General features: G+C 45.5%; 1 protein-coding gene across 2 annotated transcripts in view; it reads right to left on the bottom strand.

Annotated features, from left to right (window-relative positions):
* foxp4 (forkhead box P4) overlaps window positions 1-22,341 on the bottom strand; it is a 177,656-nt gene that overhangs the window by 118,418 nt on the left and 36,897 nt on the right. For both annotated transcript variants that reach the window (XM_072666560.1, XM_072666561.1), the window contains exon 2: window positions 3,191-3,368. In XM_072666560.1, coding sequence (XP_072522661.1) covers window positions 3,191-3,358 — 168 coding nt within the window. In that variant the 5' untranslated portion in view covers window positions 3,359-3,368. The remainder of the gene's footprint in view (window positions 1-3,190; window positions 3,369-22,341) is intronic.

Here is a 22,341-nt window from a genome sequence, read left to right as displayed (position 1 = left end):
AAAGTTCTTTTAAATTAGGCGAAGATTCATTTCTACATTCTTTAACTTAAGTCAAGGTTCCCTGTAGAACCACTGCTTTCACTAAGAGGGTTTATTTATGGTTCACAAATGTAAAAAAAAATCTGTAGATACAAGGTTCTGCTAGAACCTCAGAACCTGGTTCTCTGGTTCTCTACTGGAGGCTTATTTGCAAAACTGTGTAAACCTAACCCTGTCGTGTGGAGGCTGTACTTTAGCCTGGCTAGCTCTCACTGTGAGGTCTTCACATGCTTCGAAGCGGTGGTGTTCTGCAGACACTGTGAGATTAGAATCCTATCAGTGTGAATTCTGTGGCCTAAACCGTAAACACACCCGCTCAGTTTCTCTTAAGAAATGTGTCCCAATCTGGTCCAAATTTGCAAATGAGACTTCGAGAAGGTCAGGAGGTCAGATGGTGACCACAAGCACATTCTTTTGAGCTTGAGAGAGAGAGAGAAAGTGTGTATGGGAGCAGTGTTGAGGCTGGGGCTGACATGTGTTTGACATTGGGAATGGTTTGGAGCAAGAGGAACTGGCAGTTTCTGTCTAATTAAAGGCTTCGGCTCACGTGACCACACACAGGTGCAATAACAGCGGCCTGCCGCACCATGGAAGAAAGAAAGGCCTACTTGTGTGAGGTAAGGCCTCTCACTGGCTCAGTGGGAGGCTAGATGGACACACACACACACACACATATATAAATACACACACACAATTTAAAGAGGGAAAGCAATTCCCTTCAATTACATTCATTAGCATTCCACTTCCTAATTTCAATTGACACAAGTAGGAAAATGTGGGAAAATTTCCTCCCTTTATTTTCTTTTTCTCGCTCTCACTCTTGCTCTCGCGCACTCTCTCTCCAAAAAAAAAAGGCCCTCAGACTTGGGGCATCTGGTAACTTTTAAACTCTTGGCCGTCTGCGAGCAGCTAATAGGCATCGATCACTCGGCAGTTGCTGCGAGTTATCAAAGCTCATATGTTTGTCGTCTCGGTGACTCATATATTTGCCGTCCTTTTGTTCAATAATATTAAGATAAATCAAAGGAGGGAGGCAAACACACCGTACTGCACTGCACTGCACCACACCGCACCGCACCGCACCGCACCGCACCGCACCGCACCGCTACTTCTGGAAGGGAGGCCTACGCGTGCAGCCTGCAGACAGTTAGCTGTCCGAGGCTAGCCGTTTTTGCCGGTACAGAGGCTATCAAAATGTTGTTGCTGTGCCGCACGGCTTCTGTCAGGGCGGCGGAAAAAAAGAAGGACCGTAACAGAGCAGGCTTGGCCTGCGTTTAGGGGGATGGTGCGAACACAGCGCGAGAGCGTCGCAGCCAAGAAGGTCCGGGAAGCGGCGAGGAAATTCCAGCTGACACACGCGCTGGATGGGGGAACACTGACGCACAGGCCAGAGCGAAAAACAGAGCGGCGCGGCATTCTCCGTGCTGACGTGTCACCATGAGCAACGGGCCACTGGAGGAATAACCAGGACGGGAGTTAGGAGTTAACGTTAGGGCTTGCAGGAACCAAAGTTCTGATCTGGGTTCAGTTAGTGCTACGTCCTGTGGTACAAATACACTGTGGATATCAGAACTGATGCTTTATGACATTATATAGTAGTATAGTACTATAGTATAGTAATAATATTAATAATAAGTGGTCATGATACAAGAATGGCGCTGCTCTCAGCCAATTAGATCGTGTTTTTTACGGTATCCTTTACATGGTGGTTCTGTCTCGGCTGGAGTAGCGTAGCGTAACACCATCACCTTCCCCGTGGCGGACTAGGGCTCGATTCTCTGGCTGGCCAAACACATTTCACGTTATACCAACAGGCAGGACTCCTAACTGTGTGACACAACACACCACTGGGGGCAGTGTTGAGTAGGTGGTAACCTGCGTCCACTGCGCTGCCACTGCGCTACCACTGCGCTGGGCCTTTAAGCCTCCATCTGTTTCAAGAATGCCATAGCATTGCTGTTTTTACAGTTCTTACGCTATATTGACAAAAGTATTGGGACACCTGCTTACTGCTGACTGCTGATTTCTTCTGAATGCAAGACTTTTAAACAGAGCTGATCCTGCTTTTGTTGGGGTAGCTGTCTCTACTGTCCAGGGAAGAAGAAGGCTTTCTACTAGGTTTTGGAGGAGGAGCATTGCTGTGAGGGACTGATTGCATTCAGTGATCAATCCAGAGTTGAATCCAGTTCCCCTGCTCCACGCTGCTCAACGCTGGGGGGCTTCAAACCCCTCTAGCCCACGCCTGGCATTAGGCAGCATGGTGCCGATAGGTTCATCATGTTTATCTGCTCTAGGGAGTCCTATTCTACTGGCATAAGTAGGGGTGTCCACATACATTTGGACTTCTTGTAGTGTATTTTCATGCCTTCATTATCTGGAGCTCTTCTCTTCACGATCTGGTTCATTATTTTCGAAACGACTCATTGAATCAATAAATAAGTGAATCCCACTGAAGTGATCAAATCCATTGAACCACTGTGGAATTTGAGGTTTCTGGATTTTCTACAGAACTGATGTGACTCGGGCAGAACGAGCAGGCCTCTGTTTGCATTCAGAAGGTCGGAATCTGGCTCCATGCCTCGGCCAGGTATTGGATTTAGGCCTGGATAATCGTAAAGACTAGAACCTGTTCTCCTGCTCGAGGGATGTTAGTTATTCAGCGTGAAATGACGAATCACCGCTGCGTTCTGTTGCAGAGGACAAAGTTTGCCCTGTCAAGAGTACAGACGGCTATTGTTGCCTATCGGCTTCTTTGGAAATGTGTGAATGCTCGCTCGCTCGCTGGCTGAAGGATATTTACTTAATGTGCACCTCTGATAAGGTAGAAAAGTCTTAGGTGATAATGCTTAGCCAGAGGAGGGGTGAGGAAACGGAGACAGTGTACACTTAAAGCCCGGCGATAATGAACTTGCGCAATCGGCGCGCTGACATGCTATATGGATTACAGTGTGTAATGTAAACTGCACAGTTTGCTTCTCATATAACCACTAGGGTGTTTATACATTACACAAGCGACGGCATTGCACAAGACACAACTAACGGAACAACAACAGCCTTCCTGATTAAAAAAAAAAAAAAAAAAAAAAAAGCAGTGTGGGGTGTAAAAATCTCACTCACACACACACACACACATATACACACATACACACACCTGCTGTTGCTGAAGGTGCAGTAAATCCACAGGGCTGATCTCGCCATTGGTGTCGCCGTTGGACCCGCCCTCTCTTCCTCCGCCCTCCGATTGGCTGCTCAGACTGCTGACTCCATTTTGATTGGAGGATGTCGTTCGAATGGTCTCAGTTGCTGATTCTACCATCATCACGTGGCACCTGTGGGTGAACAGGGACAGTGAGGAGGAGGAGGAGGGGTGGTTAGTGGTGGTGATAGCTTTGCTGGTGGGTGTGTGTGTGTGTGTGTGTGTTGAGGTGGAGGGGGGGGGGTTGGTTTAAGCAAACAAAGACTAAATGACCATGAACGATTGCAATTGCTGAAGTCGTAGCTCTGGGCATGTTCAAGTCTCTGCAAGCAAACAAGTTTCGCAACAAGCGCAAACACACACACACACACACACACACACACACATATGTGGTTCCAACCAGGAACACGAATTGCATTCGCCGCATGCCACGGCCCCTCGACAATGGCAGCCTTTAGTGCGGCGTTCTGAAGAGCGCCAAAGGAAATGTCACATCTGTCAACCTTGAAGCTACTCGGTAAACATGTTGACTGGCGCTCTCGTTCAATTGGAGAGGGCCAGGGTACCACCTGAGCCTCTTAATGACCTACGTGATTGGATTTGAAGATTTGAGGGGGGGGGGGGGGGGGGGGGCATTGAGGAAGACTTCAAAAGCTGTTGGGATGAAGGTCTGACGGAGGTCTTGTTGGAGAATGCTCCTGCGTGGAGTGGAGGCGCACAAGCGTACAAGCATCTCGCTGATCAGAGGCCTCCCGATGGGGGCGGAATAATGCTTCCCCTCGCGCGAAGAAGGTTAACGCGCGCACCCACTATCGCGTCTATTTCTGAGTAGCGCCGTCTCATCGGGGCACATCTCTGAGACGTTTCCCAGAGTTCTGATGATGATACGTCTCCAGCAACAAACACCAAAGGTGCCTTTTAATTAGAAATCAATTGGGCAACATGCAGAAGAGGGGGAGGAAATCCAAACCCAGCCACTCCCGCACCTGCTTGTTTATTTTCTGAGATTGGGAAAGGTGAAAAAAGAAAACAGCTTGTTCAATAACACAGGAATGCAGTGGTGGAGGTTAAGAAGGGGGGCGGTGGCGGTGGCGGTGGTGGTGGTGGGGGGGGAGAGGGAGCGTGGGAGAGGAACGAAGAGAACAAACTGCTGAGGTGCGGGATCCATAACAAAAAAGCCTTCAAATGTGTGAACGGGGCCCGGCGTAGCTCTTCTCATAACAAGCAGGAGCTCGTCTGTCTGCCTCTTCCAGTTTTAAAAATAAAAGTTTTTTTTGTTTTGTTTATGTCTTTGTGTCTCTGCTAACCTGAGCTCGCCGAACAAAACGCCAGCGAGGCGTTCCGCCGATGATTAGCTTCTGGGAATGAGGGCAAACGAGGGTTTCATTAGGCAAGAGGTTCAGAGAGCGAGCGAGAGACATAGTGAGAGAGGGAAGGAGTGAAAGTGAGAGAGACACGAAGAAGATGAAGGGGAAAAAAAAAAGAAAGGTGGCAGGTGAGAGCCTGACATGACTTCTGGCAGAACGCCAGCCACAGATCCGCAGATCCGTAGATCCTCATTTGAGAAAAATTAAGGGGATGGAGGGAACACAGGGAACGCAGGCCCCGCTTGCTGTGGCAGCAAAGTTATTGGTACGTTGTGCAGCCCGGAACTTGTGGCCAGCCACAACAACAGATGTGAGGCTCGGAGATAGACACAGACGTCACACAACAAAAAAAAAAGTCTAAGGCTTTTAGCATTTGTTATATAGTGGACGGGCCTGGGGGGTGACCACAGGGCTTTGCGGACACCATGTTTTTGAAAAGCTGCTGACGTTGTACTTTTAGTTTTAGTTTATGTTTTTATTTTGATTTTTATTGACATTAAAACTAATTTTATGCATTTAATAAGTAACATTGTCAGTTATTATCATTAATATTAGAAAAAATAAATGACTACTGGCGTCTTGCCCCATCAGTGTGATCCTGAGTTGGGCCGGCCACTGGTTGGGGCGTATGGGGGGAGGTTGGGACCATTCTAAGGGCTGACAGGGGCCTAAAAATGTATTAATTGAGTATATTGGCAGAACTGTTCTCGAGTTGTGGGGCCCAGTGTCCAAAATTCCGGGCTAAGCCCCTGGTCTCGTGTGACTGGAAATAACTGCCCGGCCACCAAGTGAACAGACTTTCCTATAAGGACTTTATTATAAGCGCTGCATTATGGTATACATCGTTAATTATAGCGTACACAGTCTGTACGCTGCATTTTGCGATGCTTTATGCATTATGTGTTGGATAGTGAACTATATAGGGTGTGTAATGATCCACTGAGATTTCACTAGTGCACTAGTTCTGTAATTTGGAGCGATTCCGAAAGGGTTTCCGAATGCTTAAGTAAAAGGTAGCCGACACAGAGACGGATTGCAACACTCGACGTGAAAGCTCCATAGAACGTGTCACTCAAACACACCTGGTGAAAATCTGGCCGCTCTAACAGGAGCTAAACCAAGCGTTCAAGCTTAGCCGGCAAAGGATGCAGGCACATCCAGCAGGTATAGGGGACCGCAAAACCAACATGAGGGCGGTTTGACTGTGGACAAGCTGAGGACTTCAGAGGTTATCGCGCGTCCCGCCTGCATGGAAACACTTGCTGAGAGTGTCAGCGGCTTCCAGACATCACTTCAGATAAAATCTGAAGTTTGAGTCTCTAGTTTTGTGATGGAGCTGTCATCACATCACACGGTTTAGTGGAATTAAGTTATTCAGATTGGTTAATATGGACAAAATGGACAAAAGTATAGGGACACCTGCTCCTTTGTCTCTTTGTTTTATGAAATCAAGGGTATCAAAACAAGTTTATCCTGCTTTTGTTGGAGTAACTGTCTCTAGGAGACCTTGCCGTGAAGAATTGCTGTGAGGATTTGATTGCATTCGACTCCCCAACTCATCCCAAATGTCCTCGCCACTTCTAGCCCATGCCTGGCATTAGGCAGCATGGTGCCAAAAGGTTTATGCTTATCTACTCCAGAGAGTCCTATTCTATTGGCAGTACTTCTCTACAGGGACTAGACAAGCTGTGTCTGTATGCATCTGCATGCACATCTGCACGAGCAATGCCGAGCCGGAACCATCTCAATTCCGAAGCTGCCATTAAGCAGGGCCACCGCAGGATCTTCTAATCCAAGAGGCTCTCCGGAAGGGCCAGCAGGTACGCAGGGCCAGTAGGGACAGTAGACAGGGCCACACAGAAGCGGGGGGGGAGGGATGGGTTGGGGGGTAGGCATGAGCGAAGCCTTGTCATATCCAGTAAATGGGCATATATTGCGGCTATAATGGGAGGTCGTGAAAAGAAGCAAGCCGATAAATCAGCGGCCGGGAACTGCTGATTACGGGCGGGAGACAGTAGTTTGCAGAGTCTCGTAATCGTTTTTGGCAGGCTAGGCCAGCCCGGTGGTGGTGTCGAGGCTTGCCGCGTCTCGTTGGAGAACCCCCTCCCCAGCACACCCCCCCCTCCCACCCCCTCAACCCCCCAAGCTGAACTTTGACCTTGGAGAATATAGGAAGATGCATTCTTTCTCGAGGGCCGGGGGGGGGGAAGAGGGGGGGGGGGGTGTAGGACGGGAGGGAGGGGCATTCTTCTTCAGATCTAAGAGATAAAGCATGCATTTGAGGGGTGAGTAAGGGGGAGCTGAGCAAATAAAAACGTGCGTTTGCCTTTTAATTGGACGGAAGAGAAATGGGACCGAACTTGCCTTTGCTTCAGGGACTCAAATTCAGCTTGCTATAGATTAAAAAAGGGAAGACGAGAAAAAAAAAAAAAAACACATGCAAAACCAGCGTCTTCCCAGCATGGTAATCTGTAACGCATTTGCCCGAGCTCTGAGAGTTTTTTAATTTCTCTCTCTCTCTTTCTCTCTCTCTCTCTTTTTTTTAAACTTCTCATATCAGCACATTTTCTTTGGCACTTCGACGAAAGGGTGGAGGGGACTGTGATTCATTCTCTATCCTGTTTCTGCAAGTACAGAAGGCTACAACAAGCAAACCCTGGAAGCTCTTTCTAACTGCCTGTTAAGAGCTGTTTATATTGCTGATACTGAGAGTTGCTAAGGTGAGGCGGCACCCAGGGAATAAATACCTGCCTGACTTTTGGTTGCTTTCCAAAAGTGCACAACTACAGGGGCCTGGGGTGGGGTTTTGGGGGGGGTGGGTGTGTGTGAAAGGGAAAGCTTTACCAGTTTGGAGGTTGTTTCTTCGTGCTTTGTAATTTAGGGAAGTAAAATACGCAAACAAGCTCAGGAAATGTCGAAACCGACCACAATTTATATCATTCATGACTAAATTCTGTGCTTCCCCGAATCAGACGCTTTCTTTCGCTGTCTGCAGGCCTGCAGACACCCAGGCATTTACATTTCTTTCCCCTGACTCCCCCTCCCCTCACCCTTCCTAACTTCTCTGCACTCTCCATCATAGTTGTTCACTTCCAGGCAACCTCTCTCTCTCTCTCTCTGGCCCTGAGTTAGCCTGCGGCGGCGGCAGCAGAAGCAACAGTTCCTGTGCTCTGGGGCAGGGGCTGGCTGCTGGCACTGGAACAGAAGGGCCCGAGCCGAACGGTGGGTGTCTGAGCCAGGTAGGGCAAAGGGTGGGAGGCCTCCCTGAGGGGAAAAAGCTAGCTCCAACAGGTGGGCCGTCATTTCACACCCTCCTTGAAAAAAAAGTAGCCGCTCCGGAGATAGCCATCGGCTCCCTGGTGGCTGGAAGAGCCCAAATCTGCTCACCTGAATAGTGTTAACCACTACTGGACAGAATTCCACTTCACTGTATGGGAGCGTTTGCTGAGTGACTTCTCATTAGTTGAGGTTGCGCTGCATCCAGTGATTTAACATTTGATAATGCCGCTCACAAATCATTGCTCTGGTCCGAATCATTAATGTGTTTAGAAACTTTTTCGAAGCGTTTTTCTCTTAGTTTGGATCATTTCACACAATAAGCTAAATACAGGAAGGGTCTGGGGGTGGGGTCTTGTGTTGTTTTGGTCCACATCCGAGTGCGATTACTGTATTCACACAGTACGGTCCGATTTTAAAATCTGCAGGTGTGCAAACGCCCTTACTTACTGTCAACTATCTAAAGTTCACTCCAATGATGACCAGCGCTTGGGCTCGGAGCACAGAACCGAATACTGAAGCTCTTTCTGAACCTCCACGGATGACTAACAACTCCTCGAGACTCCCAAGGGCTGAAGAACTGGGGCTGGCGGATTGCACGAAGCGAGCCCAAGCTTTAGATCCAGTTCTGCTCCAAAACACAAGCCCAGCTAAAGCTCTCCTACTCCTGCACAACCGGCCTGGATCACTCCCCTGACTCGAGGGGAAAGCGGGCCGCTGCCGCTGCATACAGACCAGCCTCACGGACACTACAATAGCCTGTATCAGGCTTGGAAACACTGATAATTGAAAGTGTTGAAGTTACAGTTTGAGCCAGTTTCTCCTGTCCTACAGTCGGGGTGATGTAGTTGGAAGGTCCAGAGGAAGGAGAAGGAGCAGAAAAAGGAGAAGAAGAAGTAAGAAAACCAAAAAAATACAATGTTAAGAGTGAAGGAAAGAAAAGCATACCATAACTCACAGCACAATGTTGACAGACTGGTTTAAATTTGCAACTCGGGCTGGCCTACACACACACCAGGGCTTTGCTTAACTACAAAGAGCATCTCCCGCTTCTAAAAAGAAAATAAAAAACCATAATATGACAACGATGACAAGTTTGACCATATTTATGAAAGAGAAATACTGCCTCTCGCTCGCACTCCATATTTCCCTTCATTGCTTGCCATCATTCGCTACGTTGCTTCTTCTTTTTTCTACCCTCTTTCATTTTTGCCTTCTCACACCAGCTCCATCTGAAATCTGAAAAAGCTAGTCCTGGACAGCATGGCAGCTCATTCGGTATACCGTAAAAATTCCTACGTCCTCCGGAGATAGCTATCGGCTCCCTGGTGGCTAGAAGAGCCCAAATCTGCTCACCTGAATAGTGTTAACCACTACTGGACAGAATTCCACTTCACTGTATGGGAGCGTTTGCTGAGTGACTTCTCATTAGTTGAGGTTGCACTGCATCCAGTGATTTAACATTTGATAATGCCGCTCAAAAATCATTGCTCTGGTCCGAACAAATATTTGATTGAGACTTAAGTTGTTAAATATGTGTATTAGTGGTAAAGTAAGCCACTGGTAACCTATAAAGATGGGCCTACTGTTTCTAATATGATTCATTAGCCAATTATACTGGCAAAAGTCAAAATTTTCTAATAATATTAAATAAAATATTGGAAATAAAAATACCATGATCCACGTTTTTGGTCATACCGCCCAGCCCTACTTTGATTGAGGCTGTGACTACTCGCCCCCTACTCCGCCCCATCCTCGGCTTCCCTCTTCACCTTCTTCTCCCCCCGAGTATGTACAGCATCTTCCCGGATTACTACGGAGCTACGACCGTGTGGAAGCTTCATGCGGGTTTATTTATACAAGCCCCGAAAAAGCCATGCCTGTTTCTACAGCCTTGCGTCAGCTCTAGAAACCGCGGCTCATTAATAAAACAAAGCGGGAAGTGAACGTGATTGGAAGAGACAGCCATGATTGCACCGACACATCTGCCAACCCCCCCCCACACACACACACACACTCATACCATATCAGTTGCACAGAGAAGTGCACACTTTATCAGGAGTGCGCACTTCCCCCCTTTTTCCTCCCCTAGCGCCTCCTTTAGCGTATCTTATTTAGCAAGGGAGCGGACTCTGTAAACATGCGCCGGGTGAGGAGTAGCCTGAGGGCTAGGAGCAGCTCCTGGGACGCTTGACGACTAATGAAGACCACTACAGAACTGTGGTGACGGCTGCGTTTACAAACTGCTATTACCTAAATGAATGCTGACTATGAAGGTGAGGATGTAAGATATGGGCCTAGATATGGACCCTAGCAACTGGAGCCCTGGAAGAACCATAAAGAGTTATTACTAACCAATAATAATATTATTGCCAATAGAATAAGACTCTAGATAAACCTATTGGCACCATGCCTAATGCCAGGCGTGGGCTAGAGAGGTATAACGCCCCTCAGCACTGAGCTGTGGAGTAGTGGTGGAATAATGGTGGCGCTCCATCCAATACATCTGGGATGAGTTGGGGTAGGGTGGTGATCATCATCCAACATCCTGACCTCACTAACGCTCTTGTCGCTGAATGCAATCAAATGCTCCAACAAAAATCTAGTAGAAAGCCTTCTTTCTGGACAGTAGAGACGGTTACTGCCACAAAAGCAGGATAAGCTCCCTTTAACACCCTTAATTTTGACTATACATGAGCAGGTGTCCCAATACTTTTGTCAATATTGTGTATTATCTTTTAATACATAAACATTAGCTGTATGTTCCGTTTTCGACAGGTCTGTAAGTCCGAATAATAAAATATGGTCTCCTCTACTTATGAACACAAAAAAAAATGTGGCACGGATCAAATGACTATTCTAATGGAACATTCCAGAGTAAAGCAGGTCCGGTCAGAAAAGGCGTAAAAGTTATGGGTGGTGCAGCGATTTGCATTAATACTGTTTATTTACTGGCCTGAACAGGAAGAACTGCCTTGGAGATACAAACACCCCAGAGCATAGTCTACGGAAGGATAGGGTGTATTTGTGTTAGCAAGCCCCGAAGCAGGGCCAAGGGGCAGAGGGCAGGTGTGGCCTTGTATGCGTGTACTGTATGTATGTGTGTGTGTGTGTGTATGTGTGTGTGTGTGTGAGGTGTGGCGTTTGGTGGTCACTGTGGTCAGAAAACAGAAAAAATAGTTTGTGGACACCCTTTCCTTGTAGAGAAAAGAATACTGCCAGTAGAAAAGAACTCTCTCTGGCTCGTCACTGAATGCAATCAAATCCTCACAGCAATGCTCCTCCAAAATCTAGTAGAAAGCCTTCTTCCCTGGACTGTAGAGACAATTACACCAACAAAAGTAGGATCAGCTCCTTTTTAGAGACTGAACATGTACGTATAAGCAGGTGTCCCAATACTTTTGTCAATTTAGTGTAGGCTGTTAGTCTGTAAATTTACTGTTTTTATTCAAGCTCAAAGACACCGGTCCTTCAATGAATCAGTCCCTAGTGTGTGGACAGGTAGGGCTGTCCAGCTGAGCTGGCAAAGAGGAAGTGGTTGAGTGTTTGCCGTGAAGACAGACGGTGGGACGAGCAGGAGGAGCAGGAGCAGGAGCAGGTCCGGCGACAGAAAGCAGCGAGGGAGAGCAAAGCGAAGCACTTCTAATACGAAAGAGACCAAATGAATGAAGGCAACTCAGAGAGGGGGCACAAAGGACAAGAACGAGAACCGCTGGGTGTCTCCGGCTAGATTTCACCTTGCTCTTCCCTCAGTGGCCCTCACCGGCCACTTCAAAAGGCTTCATCCCACCTCCTCCGCCTCAACCCCCCTCAAACCTCCAACCACCCTCTCCCCCCCACACTCCCATTAGTGAGCACCCTCGCAGGAATGTCCTGACAGTAAAGGAAAGCTCCTCGTTTGAAGACCGCTTAGCCGAGCACTCATGCGTTCTTTTTTTATGAGCGGCCATTTCTCCCTCGGTGCTCCACTTGGCATTCCTTTGCTGTCCCTCTCGCCACTCACTCCAACCACTCACCGCTTTAGAAAGCCCAATATTCCACATCTCCAGCAGTAAGGGCCTGGCCTATTGTCAGAGCCGCTCCTTCAAAGCGATGCGGGCTCGGGCGCACCTGTGGACCTTGCACTGATTTGATGTTTGTGGCTCTTTTTCCTTTGAAAAAACTGATTGTTTGACTCTAGAAATTCATCCTGGAATTCTGATACCAGCGCAGGTACCAACCTGTGGAATTACAATGCCTGATACAAGACAACACTATTGTCTGAACTTTAAGGGCCAGTTTCCAGAATATTCCTGGAAGTCTTTAAGTCTAATGTGGAGTCTAATGTGAAAACTCCATCCAAATTCCCAAAGTCTAGTCGTGGACTTTCAGTGGAAACTCTCATTCCGAATGCTGTGTAGTCCCCAAACTCCAAGGGTTGGAGACATTGGTGGACATTGATTAGAGCTAGTTCTGAAATTTTTGTACATTCCCAAAAAAAATCCTGGGTTTAAGTCTAGTTGTGGACTTTCAGGACTTTCAACTTTCATTCTGAAAGCTCCAAGAGTTTGGTGGATACTGATTTAGGCCTAGTTTTGGAATTTCTGAACATTCCTGAATATTCCTGGGATTAAGCCTAGTCTTAGACTACATTTTTCTTATAATGGGAAAACTCCATCCAAATTCCCCAAGGGTTTGGTGGACATTGATTAAGCCTAGTTAGGGTTTTTTTTTAACACTCCCAAATATTCCTGGGATTAACTCTAGTCTTCGACTATATCCAAGGGTATACTCCAAGGGTTTGGTGGACATTGATTTAGGCCTAGTTTTGGCATGTATGGTTGCATGATAAATATTGTGTATAGTGAAAAATGAGTTTAAATATTATGAAATATAATCCAATAAGATATAATATAATAATAATAATAATAATAATAGTAATAATATAACAATAACAATAATATAATATAATACAAATTCCCCAAGAGTTCAGTGGACATTGATTAAGCCTAGTTAGTTTTTTTTTTTTTTAACACTCCCAAATATTCCTGAGATTGAGCCTAGTCTTAGATTATATTTTTCTTATAATGAAAAAACTGCATCCAAACTCCCTTAAAGGGTTTAGTGGACATTGATTAAGACCTAGTTATGGAATTGTATTTATGAACAATTCCCAATATTCCTGAGATTGAGCCTTGAGTCTTAGACTATATTTTTCTTATAATGGGGAAACTCCATCTAAATGCCTCAAGGGTTTAGTGGACATTGATTAGGGCTAGTTTTAGAATTTTTGAACATTCCCAAGAAAATCCTGGGTTTAAGTCTAGTTGTGGACTTTCAGTGTAAACTCTCATTCTAAAAGTCCCAACTCCAAGAGTTTGGTGGACACTGATTTAAGCCTAGTTATGGAATTTTATTTATGAACACTCCCGAATATTCCTGGGATTAACCCTAATTTTGGACTATATTTTTCTTATAATGTGAAAACGTCATTCAAATTCCCACAGGGTTTAGTGGACATTGATCAAGCCTAGTTTTAGACTAAACTGTCTGTCTGGGAAACAATGACTACAATGATGAATCACCATTGGAAATAGTAATCGAATACGTCTAGGCTTATCCCTAATCTGGACCTGGAAAACTGGCCACTAATGTTTTTTTGGACTCTAAAATGTCTGTTCTTTTATTTTAATGAATAAAAAACCTGTTTTCAAGACAGAAAAGAAGGAAAATAACTTCTGAAGTTTCAATGGAAGTCAATGGCAAGAGATTTTATTCCAGGTCATTTTGGAGCATTTCTATTGGTCCATTCATCATGAAATTTTCATACAATGTAAAGAACAACTGCCAGATTTATATTACGGAGAAATGTGAAAATACATGTTTTTTTGCAGTGCAGTGACTCTAAGCATCTCTAGCATATATAAAGATCTACATATTAATTTAGATTCATTTTAATTACATTTTATTTCCAGTCTATACTGACATGATTGAGTTCACACACCTGAGCGTTTCTGTTTGTTCTGATGTCAACAAATCACACAAACTTCGAAAACCTGTAGGGTCTTTTTTTTTTTTTTTTTTTTTTGCAACAATAAATTTAATTAAAGTCAAATCAATTCATATCAAAGGAAATCATGTACTACTTTGGACCCGTCTCAGTGAGCTACAGGTGAGAAATACCTGAGAGATAACGGACTGCGAAGGGTTAATAGAGCAGCTCTGGCTCGTTTGAATGGAGCGGGCGAGTCGATGCCAGGAGCTTTTCTCTCTTGTGATCGACTGGAGTAGGTCCAGGATATGCAGGTGAGACTCATTACTACACACATCCACCCACCCACGTGCACACATCCACACACACATCCACACACACACACACACACACACACACACACACACACACACACTTACATAGATAGCTGCACTCAATCCCTTCTTCTGCTCAGTACTCTGCTTCACTTCAAAGAGGAGCTGCCATCCGTGCTCTCCTCCCTCCCTGACCCAGCATCTCAGCGTAGAACTCACTAAGTGTGTGTGTGTGTGTGTGTGTGTGTAGCGATGGGGTCTTCCCGCCATGCTGATTTAAAGAGCATGAAGAGCAAACATTGGGAATCTGCTCCGTTTTTACAGAACGCAGGGCTAATTTTACAGCGCGGCCTACCCTCCCATTCACTCCGCACTGTAAAAAGCGGACCCCCCGTGTCCAAAGACAACCAATTAATTTTCTTAACACACACAGACCGAGACGAAGGGGGGGGGGGGGGATTGGGGGCAAGAACAAGAAAACGAATAAAAACCATCTATATTCATAATGCTGATGATACAACTTTGATCTCATGATAATAGAGCGTCTAGGTTGAAGACTAGTTGTCCTACTTTTTCCGAGCCGGCTTTTGCTGAACCTATCCCGGGCCGTCTCCCATGACTCCGCGCTCTAACCTATAGCTGCCGAGCCTTCGGAGGAAGACGCTTAATTGCCGACTATCATAATAAGCGTCTGAAGAGTGTAAAGGACAATTCAATTATCAAGGACACTTTGGAATTTTAAAAAAAGGATTCTCAGTGGGTATAGGAAAAGAGGGCACATCCATAAAGAGGGTGGAATCTGCTTGAACTGGAGGAGGACGCAATAAAAAGTACAGAGGAAAAAGACGAGGGGGGGGGGGTGTGGGGGGTTGGGGGTGTATATTCGTATCGCACCATATGGTGTTCTGCCGTGCGGAGCGGCCATATTCGATCCACAGGCAGAAGAGGCAAAGTCCTGTTTGCAAAGCCCATAAAGATTAGCCCTTCAATCAGGTGGGCTCCACCACGGTAGGTAAACACTGCCGACATTCCGGGCCGATGAGATCGCCTCGGAGCGAGCAAGTGTGTGTGTGTGTCCTGTGTGAGTGTGCAAGCGACCAGGGCAAACATTCACTCCACCGCCACCACCCACTTTTTTTTTTTTTTTTTTTTTTGCTGTCTCTGACCCGCAATAAGTGATTTTCCAGGCTGCCCTTGACGTTTAAGAGAGTGGAGATTTCTATACGAGGCCCCATCTCCATCAGACACGCGCAGATCCTGGCAAATATTTGGAATAGGTGCGGGGCCCTTGCAAACGCCCCATTTATCAGGCGCAGAACACACACACACACATACACATACACACACATCGGGCAGGCCACATCTCCCCAGACATTGCTTGCTGAAAGTTAGCAGAGACATGACAGAGACACGAGAAAGAGAGGGAGAAAGTCCAGGCTGTCCTTAATGGACAAAAGTATTGGGACACCTGCCCATGGTTTAGGAAAAAAGGAAGAAAAAAAAAAGTTGATCCTGCTTGGTTGGAGTAACTGTCTCCACTGTCCTGGAGAAAACATTGCTGTAAGGATTTGATTGCATTAAGCGATTCAGGAGCGTTAGTGAGGTCAGGATGTGGGATGATCACCACCCCACCACCCCATCATACCCAACATCCCCATGGTGCCCATAGGTTCATGCTGATGGGTTCGTCGGCCCCAGAGAGTCCTAGTCTATTGGCAGTACCTCTCCACGGGGACTACAGAAGCTGTGTGTGTGCATTTGCACATTTTATCATTTTTGTCAGCAATGTGTGCAACTTGCGCAAAACGAAGGGTGTCCGCAAATATTCGGACAGCCTGAAAATACAAGCGTACGCGACCTGTCTTGTCCTGAACCGTGTGCGAGTGAGAGTCAGGGGGTGGTGGGGGGGGGGGGGGGGGGGGTGACAGACTTAGCAGGCGTCTGAGGGTCATGTTAATGGCTGGCTGATATTATCCCGTGATCATCAAGACGAATAATCCCATTCCTCATGTCCTGGAACAGTTTAAGAGGCTAATGACAGGGCAAGGGCAGCTTTCTGGACGGCCCGAGGAGCTAATACCCAAATTGTATTTAACATGGCAGAACAGAGGCGAAAGGGGGAGGGGTGGGGGGTTTATGGCTTTCGCAACAATCGGCCCTGCTGCACAATTAGCAAAGCAAGGGGCCGTGGCAAGAGGCTTCTTTTTATGAATATGACCTTCAGCATGCAGCTCTTCCCAGGATAAAGTCTGAAGGATGAGTGACTGGGATTACAGTGTGATAGAGAGAGCGCGAGAGAGAGAGGTGGTGGAGAGAGGTGGTGGTAGGAAGGCTACAGGATGAGAGAGAGTAAGGGACCAATTAAGGGCTGGCTCTTACAAGTCGGCTGCTCTTTAAGAGGCCGCGCTGGATTAAATGCGGAGTGGGAGATGGGGAGGGAAAGCAAATCGGGCAGAAAAACACCGCCGTGGTTTCCGCCGCGCAGCTGCCGAGCTGATAGCGGAGAGGCTACGAGGAGCAGAAAGGTATTAATAAACATGAATACATAAACAGCGGCAAATCTGAAGCATGCATTAAACATGGAGCGGACAAAAGGGGGGGTGGAGAGGAAGGGGGGGGTTTGGGAAAAGGAAAAGTGATCTCTCGCCATGAGGGATCAAATCCACAGTACCAGAGTCAAGCTCAGATTAGCCATTCTAATGCGGTTATTATCTGCTATGGCCGTTTGCAGAATAACAGAGAGAGAGAGAGAGAGAGAGAGAGAGAGAGAGAGAGAGAGAGAGAGAGAATGAATAAGTAAGAAGTCAGTCAGCAGAAACATGGCATAACAGACAGATGATTGCCCGGTGTGAATTTCTCCGGAGAGCCAGTATGAATGTTTTTTGAAAGTTACTGTAGGTCTGTGCTAATATAACAAATGTATATCAATTATTTCCTTTTAGCACAGTTTCCGATATTACCAGCATATTGTATTTAAAAAAAAAACACTTCCTCTATTACCTCTGGCCATAATTTCATCCATAGCAACTAATAAATCAGTAATTTTACATTAAAAAGTCTTTAATTCTTTACATTTTCAATCCTACTAGTTTTCGTCAGCCTTAAAAAGCACCCCATCCCTAGTTACCCCGAGATTACTCTACCTAGCTAGTGCTCAGACCAACAGCATGTTAAAACAGCCGTACCAACATCAAATAAACCAATTTTTCACAATATGCAATATTTATACCCAAAATGCACCAATAGTAGCAGATTTTATAAACCGCGATCCAAAATACACTATTGGTAAAAAAAAAAAAGTTTGTGGACACCCCTTCTAATGAATGCATTCAGCTACTTTAATGATTGAGCTGTGGAGCAGTGGAACGGTGGAACTGTGTTCTCTGGAATGAGTTGGGAGATCCAACATCCTGACCTCACTAAAGCTCTGGAAACACTGAATGCAATCAAATTCTCACAGCAATACTCCGACCTACAACCAAAATCTAGGAGAAAGCCTTTTTCATCAGGATCAGGATCAGAATCAGGATCAACTTTTTTTAACATCCTTGATTCCAGAAGAAACAGTGAATAAGCAGGTGTCCCAAAACTTCTGTCCATATAATAATATGTCCCATACTTAGTATAGAGAGTATTTTTAAGCCCTGATGATACTGATAAAATGCACTGATGGTATTCCAAAGCGTCCCGACTGTGTGTACAGTCACAATATCATCACAATATTCCTTATTATGAACTATTACACACGTCTGCTTAGCTGTTACCCCTGTTTAACAAAAGCTATAGACCAAACACTGCATTCATATGTTTATATTAATGTAAATGAATTAATTTTATGAATTATTATTAAGATGATGGTGGCAGTGAGTGTATATTCATGTATATGTAAAAAAACTGCAAACCGGACACGCGAGGGTCTGACTGCAATGGGGCAGGGCAGTGGGCAAGATGAGCCGTGTGGAAGCGATGATATTTTCTAAATCAGCCTCCGAGACCGGCACTCTGCATTTCCGAGTTAATTAATTGATTGGATCGGAGTGGGTTTAATCAAATAAAATTTAATAACTCTATAATAAAAACAAGACTTTCGAAGGAGACATCGGGGGAAATGATAGTGTGTCCATTTTTCATATTAATTGAATTTTACTACTTTTGAACTCGGTCCAAGAGAACTTCAGGAATTACTTCACACCAGGACACACACACTGTCCCACTTGCCCCCAACACACACACATATACACACATCTAAAACAGATTCACTTTCTCTCAGGCAGGCAGGCAGGCGAGCACAGGTGGATACACACACACACTCAAACACACACACAAACACACACACACTTTCTTTTCCTGTGCTGAGGTTTCCGTATTTTTACACACTTCTGTCTTTTTCCATTAGTTGCTCATAACTGCCACATCCATTCCTTCTCATTTTTTTTAATATTCGACATAATAATAAAAGTGAAAGCTAAAATATGAGCAGGTCTTACAGCAGCGCTGATTGCATAAAAAAAATGAAATGTCTGTTTTATAATTTAGCGCGGAAAGAAAAATCTTTGTTAAACTGACTTGAATGCAAATTAATATCACTCGAGCGAACATGGGAGGAAGCATTACTAATTTGCATCATACTAATATTAACAGAATAATTCATGGCGTAATATAAATAAATTAATAAGGTAATGCGTTTGAAAAGGGATGCCTTCAATTCAATTTAACCCCCCCCCCAAAAAAAAAAAAAAAGAAAAAAAAAAGAAAAGGCAGGTGGAGGGGGGTGTATGTGTGGGGGGGGGGGTGTATGTGGGGTGGGGGGGGGTGTATGTGGGGGGGGGCAAATAACCCTCCCCATACATAGACAAGAGCATTAATTGCTCTTTGTCATGAGGTGTCAAAATTAAAGAATGTAGAGGGAGGGGGTGGGGGGTGGGGGGATATGGGGGTGATTGGGACCCTAAACCAGCACGGTTCACTTTAAAACTACATTAATATTTCAGCTCATTTATTCAATATTCATGAAGAACTCCTCTAACTCGTTCCTTCTCCGTCTTGTTTTAATTTTTTTAAATGTATTATTATTATTTTTTTAGGATAAAAACTCCCAGCAGTCGTCTGGAGCGAGTCGGAAGGCGGTTCGCTGAGAATCCGAACGTGAGAACATGAGAATTTCACCTCTCTCTCTCCCCCCCCCCCCCCCCACACCCCCCCACCTCTCGTTCATGCCCCTGCAGAACATAAGCAGATGCTTTTGTGTCATTATCAGACTTATTACACATCATTAAAACATTGGCAGAACATTCCAGAAGAAATCCACACGTACAAGCAGCACACAGCTCACTGCCTTTCTCTCTCTCTCTGACTCTAACTCTATCTCGATCTCTCCCCCTCCTTCTCACTCACTCTCTCTCTCTCTCTCTCTCTCTATGGGAGTGTGTCACACTTTTGTGCATATGTATAAGTGTATGTGTGCGTGTGTGTGTATGTGTGTGTGTGTGCGTATGTGCTTGCACGAGAGCGCGTGTGCGTGCACCCAAGTGACAAAAAAAAAAAAGAACAATATAATTGGAGAAATGTACGCAGTAATAATAGGTATTCAGAAAATGATAATTCATATTAAACAGGGTGCATAAAGTCAGCCTCATTTGCATGTTTTAGATTATATGCATTTCAAAAGTAATTTCCGCGGGGCATATGAATGACATTAATTCCCGAGCGGTTTCTGCTATAGACCTCAAACTATCAAACACTCAAACATTCAAAAGATGAAGAAAAAAAAAAGTACTGCCACATTCGCGAGGGGAGATTTCAAGGTTAAAGTATTTGAATGCGTGGTTTAAACTTCTGCCTTGCTTGTTTAAAGTTGTTCCTAGCCTACTTTTCGACTTCCACGAGACCCCGGAATTTTGGGGACAAGCGCAGCTAGCCTCTTTAACCTTCGGCAGGCCCGAACTTTCCACAGGACAGAAGTATTGGGACACCTACCCACTTTACAGCTACGGGAGCTCGTATGATGCTGCCATTCTAATAAAGCCGTAGGCATTATTAATAAGGAGCTGGTCCTCTTTTGCTCTGAGCTCTACCAGCAGCAGCAGCAGCAGGTCTGGAGCTCTGCAGTTATTGAGTCAGTTGGAGGCTTTTCTGCACTTCTGCATTCGGCCCTGACCCCGCTCTGTAACCTTACATGGTCTGAGCTGCTCTCTGTGAGCTGTTCCTCTAAACTCTTTCACTGTTCAATAATAATAACACCACTCACAGCTGATGGAGGGAAGGTCTAAGGATCTAGGAGGGAAGGTCTAAATTTTACCAGCTGACTTGTAGTTGTTGGTGCAGCGGTGTCTCCTATTACATACAGAACCACGCTGGAGTTCAGTGAGCTCTTCAGAACCTCCCGTTCTTTCATTGACGTGTGGAAGAAAGGCAGACTGCAGAACTAGAGGCTTGATTTTACACACCTGTGGCTATGGGACTGAATTCAACGGTTAAGAGAGGTTAAGATTAAGTGTCCCAATACTTTTGTCAAACACACACCCCCCAATAGTTTTGAGTAGCCATCTCAATGCCTTGCTCAAGGGCACCTCAACCGTGCTAGTCCAGGGGATGGAACCGTTGACAGTTGTCCCAAGTGGTCCCAGGCCACGGTTGCTCCACCACATGTGTGTCTATTCGATCGTAAAGCGTAAACTGGCCACTCCTGTAGCCCCCCACCCATAGTTCCTCCAAAAATAGACGAACTAAGCTCTGAAAGATATTACAATTATCATTATGCTGTAAAAGAAAACCCCAAAAAAAGCAAGCAAGGACAGCGAGACGCTCGATTTCCAACTTTAATATGGGCCTTCCAGCTAGGACATGGAGAGAAAGAGCACGAGAGCGGGAGAGAGAGAGACACAGAGAAAGAGAGGGAAAGAGAGAGAGAGAGGGGGAGAGAGAGAGGATCCCTTTTAGCCTCAATTCATTTAAAGAAAGAAAAAAATAAATAAAAGAGGAGGATGAAGACCCAAGGGCAGGAAACCCTCGGAATCTGCGACTCAAGTGGAAAATCGGCTCTGGAGTCAATAGAGGACATTTTTGTGTTATTAGAGAATTTGGTCGAGAGCCACGCTGTAGCTTCTGATTCATTACAGGGGGAAGCAGACAGACACTGCGCATGAATGAGCAAGATGGCCCCCACCTGTTTGTCTGCGCCGCTGTTGGCCGATTCACAAAGTTGCAAAGAAAAAAAGAAAGAAAGAAGAAGAAGAAAGGCAGCGGGGGGATATAGGCCGAGAAAGAGAGAGAGAGAGAGAGAGAGAGAGAGGGAGGCATAAAGAGAGCATGAGGGAGAGAGTCCGTGGTGTTCCTTCTAAATATAGCGCTTCTGTTCTTGCTGTTTTTTCTCCTCTCAAACTGTGATTATCTCATTACAAATTTATGGCTTGAACACGAAGTTCAAACAGATTTGTTTGTGAGCCGCTTTGTTTGTGCCGCCTGTTAATCTCTCCAGCGCAGGGAAAACAAGACAACACGGGGCGAAGCGGCGCGGCGAGCACAAATATAGCACCAAGCGAGCACCGCTGCCACTTACGGGAGTCAATCTGCTGTGTCAGTCGAGAGCCGTACGGACGGGAAAACGCACGGCAGAGACGGAATCCCACAGACACAGACACCGCTGCACTGAGGCTGCACGGCTCCCCTGCGGTACGGCCTGCAGGGCGCACCGGCGTAGAGAGTGAGATTGATGGAGCAGGAGGAATGGATAAATATTAGGCCTGGGCCTAATCATCATTAATTAGAACCTATAAATGATGTAATCTGGTATATATACAACCAACATGGGCAAGATTTCATCATTTATAGGTTCTAAATGTGGGTTTTAATTCATTATATATATATATATATATATATATATATATATATATATATATATATATTACTGGTGTCAATCGATTAAATTATTTATAAGAATTCCATAATTATCATCATTATATATATATATATATATTCATAATCGAGGTAAAGATGTTCAGTAATCGCAATCCTGATTTGAGGCCGTATCGTCCAGCTCTATCTACGAAAGATCCGCCTTGCAGAGCTGAGCACCTCCAATCATCAACAACAACAACATGCTTCGAACTTCGGCTACACAGAGTGACTAAAGGCTTATGGAGAATATCAGTGTAGTATGTGAAGGAGGAGGGGGTGGAG

Source organism: Salminus brasiliensis, chromosome 21 (assembly GCF_030463535.1).
Source record: "Salminus brasiliensis chromosome 21, fSalBra1.hap2, whole genome shotgun sequence".
Lineage (NCBI taxonomy): Eukaryota > Metazoa > Chordata > Actinopteri > Characiformes > Bryconidae > Salminus > Salminus brasiliensis.
The sequence above is the reverse complement of the archived record's forward strand: the minus strand, read 5'-3'. Positions and strand labels throughout refer to the sequence as shown.